This window comes from Danio rerio, chromosome 17 (genome assembly GCF_052040795.2).
Source record: "Danio rerio strain M-AB ecotype USA chromosome 17, GRCz13ab, whole genome shotgun sequence".
NCBI classification, from domain to species: Eukaryota; Metazoa; Chordata; class Actinopteri; order Cypriniformes; family Danionidae; genus Danio; species Danio rerio.
Genome location: NC_141037.1, coordinates 2,729,142 through 2,741,415, shown reverse-complemented (window position 1 = coordinate 2,741,415; position 12,274 = coordinate 2,729,142). Strand labels below are relative to the sequence as shown.

The window sequence follows — 12,274 nt, the reverse complement described above, 5'->3', positions numbered from 1 at the left end:
CAATTTTGGTGTCGATCGGATAAAATCCCTAGGAGGAGTTCGTTAAAATTCAACGCCTGGAAATGGCAAAAACGCCACTTTTTCGCCGCAGGAAGTCAAAAATATCCAACTTCCTGTTGGGTTTGAGATATGGCTCCAAGAGACTTTTTCATATGTTTTTCCATGTTTGAGGTGTGTGCCAATTTTCGTGCATGTGCGTGATTCGTGGATCGGGGGCTCGTCCGTTTAATTTTTCTAGGTGGCGCTGTCGAGTCATTTTGCCACGCCCACTTACGAAGCCAATAAAAAACGTAAATTTTCGCCACTTCTGAGGCGTGTGCAAAGTTGCGTGACTTTTCGGGCATGTTTAGCCCCTCAAAATCGCGATTCATTGGAGAGAAGAATAATAATAATTAAAGCTGCAAGCAGCGATGATAGGGACCTCGCACCCGGGCTCACCGCCGCCCAGTGACCTTACGATGACAGAGAACAGCGAACAATATTAATTTAAGCCAATATATTAAAAAAATCTAAGAAAATCACAGATTTATGCCAAACTTCCTCCTGTCAGCAGGTGGCGCTATAACTGTGACTTAAGATTGGCATGTAGATGTCTTCCGGAGAGGAATCTTATCAACCATGTGAAGTTTCAGGCACATGGGACATTGTGTGGCTGAGTTATAAGCCAAACTACCTTCTGCCAGCAGGTGGCGTTATGACTGACTCAATATTGTTATGTGGATGTGTTCAGGAGCGGACTTTTACCATGTGAAGTTTCAGGCAGATCAGAGATTGTGTGGAGATTGGGTTTTAAGACAAACTACATTCTGCCAGCAGGTGTCGCTATGAAAGACTCAATATTATTATGTAGATGTGTTTAGGAGAGGACTTTCATCAACCATGTGAAGTTTCAGGCAGATCGGACATTGTGTGGCCGAGTTACAAGCCAAACTATCTTCTGCCAGCAGGTGGCGCTATGACTGACTCAATATTGTTATGTGGATGTGTTCAGGAGAGGACTTTTATCAATCATGTGAAGTTTCAGGCAGATCAGACATTGTGTGGTTGAGTTATAAGAAATTCCTGTTCCATGGCGAAGCGTTGAGGTTTGTCATGCCACCACAGACACGCCCCTCTGCAAAAACTCTAGATCTTCACAATATATCATCGCTAGAGCTTTCAGTTAACACCACTCTATTTTAGTGCTGATACGGGAAAGTTTGTGGGAGGAGTTTGTTACAGTGTCAAACATAACATTTCCTGTGGCCAGCAGGTGGCGCTATAACTGTAACTGGATATCGGCACGTAAACCTGATCAGGTCAGGACTGTTATTAAATGTGTGAATTTTGAGGCAGATCGAATAATGCATCCCTGAGTTATAAAGACTTCCTGTTTTGTGGCGAATCATCAAAGTTTGCGAGGCCGCCACGGACACGCCCATCGATGAAAACTCTAAAGCTTCGCAATTTAACATCACCAAGGCTTTAAGATGACAAAACCCAATTTTGGTGTTTATCAGATAAAATCCCTAGGAGGAGTTCGTTAAAATACAGCGCCTGAAAATGGCAAAAGCGCCACTTTTTCGCCACAGGAAGTTAAAAATATCCGACTTCCTGTTAGGTTTGAGATATGGCTCCAAGAGACTTTTTCGTATGTTTTGCCATGTTTGAGGTGTGTGCCAATTTTTGTGCATGTGCGGGATTCGTAGATCGGGGGCTCGTCCGTTTAATTTTTCTAGGTGGCGCTGTCGAGTCATTTTGCCACGCCCACTTCTATATTGTTATGTGGATGTGTTTAAGAGATGACGTTTATCAACCATGTGGAGTTTCAGGCAGATCGGACATTGTGTGGTTGTGTTATAAGGACTTCCTGTTCCATGGCGAAGCGTTGAGGTTTGTCATACCGCCACGGACACGCCCCTCTGCGAAAACTCTAGATCTTCACAATATAACATCGCTAGAGCTTTCAGATAACACCACTCAATTTTGGTGCTGATACGATAAAATTTGTGGGAGGAGTTTATAACTCCGTAAATCATGTCATTTCCTGTGGCCAGCAGGTGGCGCTGTAACTGTATCTGGATATTGGCATGTAAACGTGTTCAGGTCAGGACGCTTATCAAGCGTGTGAATTTTGAGGCAGATCTGATAATGCATGCCTGAGTTATAACGACTTCCTCTTTTGTGGCGAATCGTCCAAGTTTGCGAGGTCGCCATGGACACGCCCATCGACGAAAACTCTAAAGCTTCGCAATTTAACATCGCCAAGGCCTTTAGATGACAAAACCCAATTTTGGTGTTTATCAGATAAAATCCCTAGGAGGAGTTCGTTAAAATACAACGCCTGGAAATGGCAAAAACGCCACTTTTTCGCCGCAGGAAGTTAAAAATATCCGACTTCCTGTTGGGTTTGAGATATGGCTCCAAGAGACTTTTTCGTATGTTTTGGTGTGTTTGAGGTGTGTGCCAATTTTCGTGCATGTGCGTGATTCGTGGATCGGGGGCTCGTCCGTTTAAATTTTCTAGGTGGCGCTGTCGAGTCATTTTGCCACGCCCACTTCCGAAGCCCATAACAAACGTAAATTTTCGCCACTTCTGAGGCGTGTGCAAAGTTGCGTGAGTTTTCGGGCATGTTTAGCCCCTCAAAACTGCGATTCATTCCGCGGAAGAAGAAGAAGAAGAATAACAAGCAGCGATGATAGGGACCTCGCACCCGGGCTCACCGCCGCCCGGTGACCTTACGATGACAGAGAACAGCGAACAATAATAATATAAGCCGATATATATATAAAAAACCTAAGAAAAATACAGATTTATGCCAAACTTCCTCCTGTCAGCAGGTGGCGCTATAACTGTGACTCAAGATTGACATGTAGATGTCTTCAGGAGAGGAATTTAATCAACCCTGTGAAGTTTCAGGCAGATCGGACATTTTGTGGCTGAGTTATAAGCCAAACTACCTTTTGCCAGCAGGTGGGGTTATGACTGACTCAATATTGTTATGGGGATGTGTTCAGGAGAGGACTTTCATCAACCATGTGACATTTTAGACAGATCGGACATTGTGTGGCCGAGTTACAAGCCAAACTACCTTCTGACAGCAGGTGGCGCTATGACTATGACTCAATTTTATTATGTAGATTTATTATGTAGATGTGCTCAGGGGAGGACTTTCATCAACCTTGTGAAGTTTCAGGCAGAGCGGACATTGTGTGGCCGAGTTACAAGCCAAACTACCTTCTGCCAGCAGATGGCGCTATTACTGACTCAATATTGTTATGTAGATGTGTTCAAGAGAGGACTTTTATCAATCATGTGAAGTTTCAGGCAGATCGGACATTGTGTGGTAGAGTTATAAGGACTTCCTGTTCCATGGTGAAGCGTTGAGGTTTGTCATGCCGCCACGGACACGCCCCTCTCTGAAAACTCTAGATCTTCACAATATATCATCGCTAGAGCTTTGAAATGACACCCCTCAAATTTGGTGCTGATATGATAAAGTTTGTAGAAGGAGTTTGTTACAGTGTAAAACATGTCATTTCTTGTGGCCAGCAGGTGGCGCTATAACTGTAACTGGATATCGGCACGTAAACCTGATCAGGTCAGGACTGTTATTAAATGTGTGAATTTTGAGGCAGATTGAATAATGCATTCCTGAGTTATAAAGACTTCCTGTTTTGTGGCGAATCATCAAAGTTTGCGAGGCCGCCACGGACACGCCCATCGATGAAAACTCTAAAGCTTCGCAATTTAACATCACTGAGGCTTTAAGATGACAAAACCCAATTTTGGTGTTTATCAGATAAAATCCCTAGGAGGAGTTCGTTAAAATACAACGCCTGAAAATGGCAAAAGCGCCACTTTTTCGCCACAGGAAGTTAAAAATATCCGACTTCCTGTTGGGTTTGAGATATGGCTCCAGAAAACTTTTTCATATGTTTTGCCATGTTTGAGGTGTGTGCCAATTTTTGTGCATGTGCATGATTCGTAGATCGGGGGCTCGTCCATTTAATTTTTCTAGGTGGCGCTGTCGAGTCATTTTGCCACGCCCACTTCAATATTGTTATGTGGATGTGTTCAAGAGATGACGTTTATCAACCATGTGAAGTTTCAGGCAGATCGGACATTGTGTGGTTGAGTTATAAGGACTTCCTGTTCCATGGCGAAGCGTTGAGGTTTGTCATACCGCCACGGACACGCCCCTCTGCGAAAACTCTAGATCTTCACAATATATCATTGCTAGAGCTTTCAGATAACACCACTCAATTTTGGTGTTGATACGATAAAATTTGTGGGAGGAGTTTATAACTCCGTAAATCATGTCATTTCCTGTGGCCAGCAGGTGGCGCTGTAACTGTATCTGGATATCGGCATGTAAACGTGTTCAGGTCAGGACGCTTATCAAGCGTGTGAATTTTGAGGCAGATCGGATAATGCATGCCTGAGTTATAACGACTTCCTCTTTTGTGGCGAATCGTCAAAGTTTGCGAGGCCGCCACGGACACGCCCATCGATGAAAACTCTAAAGCTTCGCAATTTAACATCGCCAAGGCCTTTAGATGACAAAACCCAATTTTGGTGTCGATCGGATAAAATCCCTAGGAGGAGTTCGTTAAGATACAACGCCTGGAAATGGCAAAATCGCCACTTTTTAGCCGCAGGAAGTTAAAAATATCCGACTTCCTGTTGGGTATGAGATATGGCTCCAAGAGACTTTTTCGTATGTTTTGGCATGTTTGAGGTGTGTGCCAATTTTCGTGCATGTGCGTGATTCGTGGATCGGGGGCTCGTCCGTTTAATTTTTCTAGGTGGCGCTGTCGAGTCATTTTGCCACGCCCACTTCTGAAGCCCATAATAAACGTAAATTTTCGCCACTTCTGAGGCGTGTGCAAAGTTGCGTGAGTTTTCAGGCATGTTTAGCCCCTCAAAACCGCGATTCATTCCGGAGGAGAATAATAATAATAATAATAATAATAATAATAATAATAATAAACGGAGCAATTCCAATAGGGCCTACGCACCGTTTCGGTGCTCGGTCCCTAATAATTAAAGCTGCAAGCAGCGATGATAGGGACCTCGCACCCGGGCTCACCGCCGCCCGGTGGCCTCAGGATGATGGAGAACAGCGAACAAAAATAATTTAAGCCGATATATATATATAAAAAACCTGAGAAAATCACAGATTTATGCCAAACTTCCTCCTGTCAGCAGATTGCGCTAAGACTGTGAGTCAAGATTGGCATGTAGATGCCTTCAATAAAGGAATCTTATCAACCGTGTAAATTTTCAGGCAGATCGAATATTGTTTAACTTAGTTATAAGCCAAACTTCTGGTTGCCAGCAGGTGGCACTATGACTGTCAATCAATATTGACATTTAAATGTCTTCAGAAGAGGAATTTATTCAACCATGTGTAGTTTCATGCAGATAAGACATTGTGTGGCTGAGTTATAAGCCAAAATTCCTTCTGTCAGCAGGTGGCGCTATGACTGTGACTCAATATTGGCATCTAGTTGTGTTCCGGAGAGGAATTTATTCAACCATGTGAAGTTTCAGGCAGATCGGACATTGTGTGGTTGAGTTATAAGGACTTCCTGGTCAATGGCGAAGCGTTGAGGTTTGTCATGCCACTACGGACACACCCCTCAGCGAAAACTCTAAATCTTCGCAATTTAACATCACCAAGGCCTTTAAATGACAAAACCCAATTTTGGTGTTGATCGGATAAAATCCCTAGGAGGAGTTCGTTAAAATACAACACCTGGAAATGGCAAAAATGCCTCTTTTTTTCAGCAGGAAGTTAAAAATATCCGACTTCCTGTTGAGTTTGAGATATGGCACCAAGAGACTTTTTCGTATGTTTCGGCATGTTTGAGGTGTTTGCCAATTTTCGTGCATGTGAGTGATTCGTACATCAGGGGCTCGTCCGATTAATTTTTGTAGGTGGCGCTGTCGAGTCTATTTGCCACGCCCACTTCAATATTGTTATGTAGATGTGTTCAGAAGAGGACTTTTATCAACCATGTGAAGTTTCAGGCAGATCGGACATTGTGTGGTTGAGTTATAAAGCCTTCCTGTTCCATGGCGAAGCGTTGAGGTTTGTCATGCCGCCACGGACACGCCCCTCTGCAAAAACTCTAGATCTTCACAATATATCATCGCTAGAGCTTTCAGATAACACTACCCAATTTTGGTGCTGATACGATAAAATTTGTGGGAGGAGTTTGTTACTTTGTAAAACATGTAATTTCCTGTGGCCAGTTGGTGGCGCTATAACTGTATCTGGATATTGGCATGTAAACGTGTTCAGGTCAGGACTCTTATCAAACGTGTGAATTTTGAGGCAGATCGGATAATGCATGTCTGAGTTATAATGACTTCCTGTTTTGTGGCGAATCGTCAAAGTTTGCGAGGCCGCCACGGACACGCCCATCGACGAAAACTCTAAAGCTTCGCAATTTAACATCGCCAAGGCCTTTAGATGACAAAACCCAATTCTGGTGTCGATCGGATAAAATCCCTAGGAGGAGTTCGTTAAAATACAACGCCTGGAAATGGCAAAAACGCCACTTTTTCACTACAGGAAGTCAAAAATATCCGACTTCCTGTTGGGTTTGAGATATGGCTCCAAGAGACTTTTTCGTCTGTTTTGGCATGTTTGAGGTGTGTGCCAATTTTCGTGCATGTGCGTGATTCGTGGATCGGGGGCTCGTCCATTTCATTTTTCTAGGTGGCGCTGTCGAGTCATTTTGCCACGCCCACTTCCGAAGCCCATAACAAACGTAAATTTTCGCCACTTCTGAGGTGTGTGCAAAGTTGCGTGAGTTTTCGGGCATGTTTAGCCCCTCTAAATCGCGATTCATTGGAGAGAAGAATAATAATAATAATAATAATAATAATAATAATAATAAACGGAGCAATTCCAATAGGGCCTACGCACCGTTTCGGTGCTCGGTCCCTAATTAAAGCTGCAAGCAGCGATGATAGGGACCTCGCACCCGGGCTCACCGCCGCCGGTGAACTCCGGATAACAAAGAACAGCGAACAATAATAACTTAAGCCGATATATGAAAAGAACCAGAGAAAATCACAGATTTATGCCTAACTTTCTCCTGTCAGTAGGTGGCGCTATGACTGTGTCTCAATATTGGCATGTAGATGTCTTCAGGAGAGGATTTTACTAAACCATGTGAAGTTTCAGGCTGATCAGACATTGTGGGGCTGAGTTGTAAGCCAAACTACCTTCTGCCAGCAGGCGGCGCTATGACAGACTCAATATTGGCATGTAAATGTGTTCAGGAGAGGAATTTAATCAACCATGTGAAGTTTCAAGCAGTTCAGACATTGTGTGGCTGAGTTATAAGCCAAACTTTCTGTTGCCAGCAGGTGGCGCTATGACAGACTCAATATTATTATGTACATGTGTTCAGGAGAGGATTTTAAACAACCACGTAAAGTTTCAGGCCGATCAGACATTGTGGGGCTGATTTGTAAGCCAATCTACTATCTGCCAGCAGGTGGCGCTATGACAGACTCAATATTATTATGTAGATGTGTTCAGGAGAGGACTTATATCAACCACGTGAAGTTTCAGGCAGGTCGGACATTGTGTGGTTGAGTTATAAGGACTTCCTGTTCCATGGCGAAGCGTTGAGGTTTGTCATGCCGCCACGGACACGCCCCTCTGTGAAAACTCTAGATCTTTACAATATATCATCGCTAGAACTTTCAGATAACACCACCCAGTTTTGGTGCTGATACGATAAAATTTGTGGGAGGAGTTTGTAACTCTGTAAATCATGTAATTTCCTGTGGCCAGCAGGTGGCGCTATAACTGTATCTGGATATTGGCATGTAAACGTGTTCTGGTATGGACTCTTATTTAACATGTGAATTTTGAGGCAGATTGGATAATGCATGCCTGAGATATAATGACTTCCGGTTTTGTGGCGAATCATTAAAGTTTGCGAGGCCGCCACGGACACGCCCACTGACAAAAACTCTAAAGCTTCGCAATTTAACATCGCCAAGGCCTTTAGATGACTAAACCCAATTTTGGTGTCGATCGGATAAAATCCCTCGGAGGAGTTCGTTAAGATACAACGCCTGGAAATGGCAAAAATGCCACTTATTTGCCGCAGGAAGTTAAAAATATCCGACTTCCTGTTGGGTTTGAGATATGGCTCCAAGAGACTTTTTTGTATGTTTTGGCATGTTTGAGGTGTGTGTCAATTTTCGTGCATGTGTGTGATTTGTAGATCAGGGGCTCGTCCGTTTAATTAATATAGGTGGCGCTGTCGAGTCATTTTGCCACGCCCACTTCAATATTGTTATGGGGATGTGTTCAGGAGAGGACGTTTATCAACTATGTGAAGTTTCAGGCAGATCAGACTTTGTGTGGTTAAGTTATAAGGACTTCCTGTTCCATGGCGAAGCGTTGAGGTTTGTCATGCCGCCACGGACACGCCCCTCTCCGAAAACTCTAGATCTTTACAATATATCATCGCTACAGCTTTCAGATAACACAACCCAAATTTGGTACTGATACGAAAAAATTTGTAAGAGGAGTTTTTTACACTGTAAAACTTGTCATTTCCTGTGGCCAGTAGGTGGCGCTATAACTGTATCTGGATATCGGCATGTAAATGTGTTCAGGTCAGGACTCTTATCAAACGTGTGAATTTTGAGGCAGATCGGATAATGCATGCCTGAGTTATAACGACTTCCTGTTTTGTGGCGAATCATCAAAGTTTGCGAGGGCGCCACGGACACGCCCATCGACGAAAACTCTAAAGCTTCGCAATTTAACATCGCCAAGGCCTTTAGATGACAAAACCCAATTTTGGTGTCGATCGGATAAAATCCCTAGGAGGAGTTCGTTAAAATACAACGCCTGGAAATGGCAAAAACGCCACTTTTTCGCCGCAGGAAGTTAAAAATATCCGACTTCCTGTTGGGTTTGAGATATGGCTCCAAGAGACTTTTTCGTATGTTTTGGCATGTTTGAGGTGTGTGCCAATTTTCGTGCATGTGCGTGATTCGTGTATCGGGGGCTCGTCTGTTTAATTTTTCTAGGTGGCGCTGTCGAGTCATTTTGCCACGCCTACTTCCGAGACCCATATCAACCTGCTATTTACACCGCGTTTGGTGTGTGTGCAAATTTTCATGAGTTTTCGGGCATGTTTAGACCCTCAAAAGTGCCCCGATAGGGGGCGGAATAATAATAATAATAATAATAATAATAAAAAACGGAGCAATTCCAATAGGGCCTACGCACCGTTTCGGTGCTCGGTCCCTAATAAACGGAGCAATTCCAATAGGGCCTTGCACCGTTCGGTGCTCGGTCCCTAATTAAACAACTATTTTACTTCTAAATAAAACAATGTTGTACAAACCGGGCCTGATTTTACCAATCAGGATGAATGGACAGCAAATCTGTCAGTAAAACTGTATTTTAAGTCACAATTCACACCATTTACTACTGGTTTATCTGCCTATTATTAAGATATTAATTGTTTAATAGCACTTATAAAGAATGATCTTATTTTACATCCCTAATTAAATACCTAAAATCAACCACTACCTTAATAACTATTAATAAGCCGCTAACTAATTAGCAGTTTGAGCTAAAAGTCTTAATTAATGGTTTGTTAATAGTGTGAATTGTGACTAAATAAATGGTAACAGTTCACAAATAAGGTTGCATTAGGTAATGCATTTACTAACATGAGTAAACAACAGATTTATTACAGTATTTGTTCACTTAAGTTAATGAAAATACCGTCATTTATTGTTAGTTCATGTTAACTCACGGTGCATTAACTCATTATCAAGCATGCATTCAGATGTAAACAATGCATTAGTAAATGTTAAACTCTGATTAATAAATGCTGTACAAGTATTGCTCATTAATAGTTAATGTTAGTAAATATATGAACTAATGAAAGCCTATATTTGTAGAAGAAATTTCAGAGGTGGAGAAAGATATTTAGACAAACAAAATTATATACATAAATTAATTTCATAGGGCAGGATCTAAATGTTACCTGTGATGTTTTTCCGCTCTGATTTTTCAGATTTGACCCGTGTGGAGTCTGAGTTTCTCCGTCTGTCACCTGTCTGAAGCTGCTTCTTGTTTTCCAGCGTCTCCAGCTGAAGCTGACTGGTGTATTTTTCATGCTGTAACACAGAAAACATAGTCACACTTTACTATAAGGTTTCATTAATGTATTTATAAACATTAAACACTAAGAATGAACAATGCATGTACAACATTTATTAATCATAGTTCAACATTTACTAATGCATTATTAAAATCAGAATGCATGCTTGTTAACATTAGTTAATGCACTGTGAGGTAACGAAGTAACAATATACTATTTTCATTCATTAATGTTAACTAACATGAAAGAATACTGTAAATGTATTGTTCATTGTTTATTGTTATTAAATGCATTAACTAACATTAACTAATCCAACCTCATTGTAAAGTGTTACAGAAAACATTTTTAAAAAAAAGCAATCCCTCAACACATTTAACTGTAACTCACTGTACAATTAAACCTGCAATAAATTAACAATTTGCAATTGTTTAAAACTTAGATTGTATATAATGCCACTGTTATGCTGCTGATTAAAATTAAAATTAAAGCTTCAATTTGTATAAATTAAAAAGCATTTAATGTGCCAAAAATAAGAGATCTGTTTACATTAGTTTATTATTTTTATTATTATTTGTATTAGTTATTTATTTGACTAGGATAAATATAAAACAAAACAACTTGTAATTGTACTTCAAAACAAAAGTAAACTTTAACTGATATAAATAAATATATACAAAAGTTGGTGACGCAGTGGCACAGTAGGTAGTGCTGCCGCATCACAGCAAGATGGTCAATAGTTCGAGCCTCAGTTGGTGTTTCTGTGTGGAGTTTGCATGTTCTCCCTGCGCTCGCATGGGTTTCCTCCAGGTACTCCGGTTTCCCCCACAGTCCAAAGACATGTGGTGCAGGTGAATTGGGTAGGCTAAATTGTCCGTAGTGTATGTGTGTGAATGAGTGTGAATGGATGTTTCCCAGAGATGGGTTGAAGGCGGAAGGGCATCCGCTTCGTAAAATATGTGCTGGATAAGTTGGTGGTTCATTTTGCTGTGGCGATCCCGGATTAATAAAAGGACTAAGCCGAAAAGAAAATGAATGTAAGCTAATTTATTTTCACTAATTGAAAAACAAATGGTAATTTTTTTTTACATTTTCATTTAGCAAAAATGTATGTTCTAAAAAAACCAAAAAATGTAACGTATACAAAAATAATTATTTGTTTAAAATGGGCATATTTAATGCGAGGAAAAAAACTGGCTAATAATACACACTACAATTACAATAAACCAAATTATTTTACAAAATATAGAAATAAAACTGATTAAATTATCAAATTTATGCTTCAGATATTTTATTAAATGCCTTTTTTTTACTTTAGTTACATTCTTAATAAAATTAGTTTATATCAACATTTACTACTCTTTCATTAAGATCAAAACTCGTATGAGTTTTATCTAATAAAAAAAAACAGCTAACTTACTAACAAATATGAATATGGCAAAAAAAGGCTTTCCTGGTTTTAGATGATGCTCTTTAGATCATTTGGGACTCAATTATAGATCAATATGAGCCATCTCTCAGATCTAGTCAATTGAAGTAATCTTTATTTCTATACGTTTTTACAATGAAGAAAAGAGTGTCTACTGTACCTTGAGAGCCTCCTCAGGCACTTTGTGTTGGCTTCTCTCCAGGATATATATGTGTGAATGTGTGAACAGTCAAGAAAAAATACAATCTACAACATCATGAGAAGTGTTTTCAGCTCAAAGAGTTCTGTTCTATGCTTGTATGCAAACTCTACAAGACAATGGTGGTTTGAGAACAGAAAATACTAAATTAATAAATACACATGTGTGAAATAAAAAATAAAAAAAACTTTCAGATTCACATTGATCAAATAAACATTTAACACAAATTAAAGTACATAAACAGCCCCTGAGTTGATCATCATCATATTTGTTTACCCATCCCGAGGCCTCTAGAGATTGTGCAGGCCCATTGATATGATCCAAGAGCTGTGAAGAGATAATGCAAGCCACAGAGGACTTCTAGAGGTCTCCATAATCCTGGACCAGGCCGTATCCTGAGCAGATGCTGTGGCAATCATGGAGAAGTGGAAAAACCCCAGTGACAAACGAGTCTTCACATTGATCCTGTGGGCCAGCCTGAACACCCGCTGGTGACCTACTCAAACC

At 40.9% G+C, this 12,274-nt stretch overlaps 1 protein-coding gene and 1 long non-coding RNA gene across 51 annotated transcripts in view; one reads left to right on the top strand and one right to left on the bottom strand.

Annotated features, from left to right (window-relative positions):
- LOC147839869 (uncharacterized) overlaps positions 1–12,274 on the top strand; it is a 127,090-nt gene that overhangs the window by 28,225 nt on the left and 86,591 nt on the right. The gene's annotated exons all lie outside the window — the stretch shown is intronic.
- Positions 1–12,274, bottom strand: part of cep170ba (centrosomal protein 170Ba) — a 76,718-nt gene that overhangs the window by 47,227 nt on the left and 17,217 nt on the right. For all 50 annotated transcript variants that reach the window (XR_015512846.1, XR_015512847.1, XR_015945078.1 and 47 more), the window contains exons 5-6: positions 11,729–11,787; positions 10,026–10,158 (exon numbers count right to left, since the gene is read on the bottom strand). Coding sequence is in view for 36 of the 50 variants with exons in the window: in XM_087289798.1 (XP_087145924.1) it covers positions 10,026–10,158; positions 11,729–11,787 (192 nt within the window). In the remaining 14 variants the exon portion in view is untranslated. The remainder of the gene's footprint in view (positions 1–10,025; positions 10,159–11,728; positions 11,788–12,274) is intronic.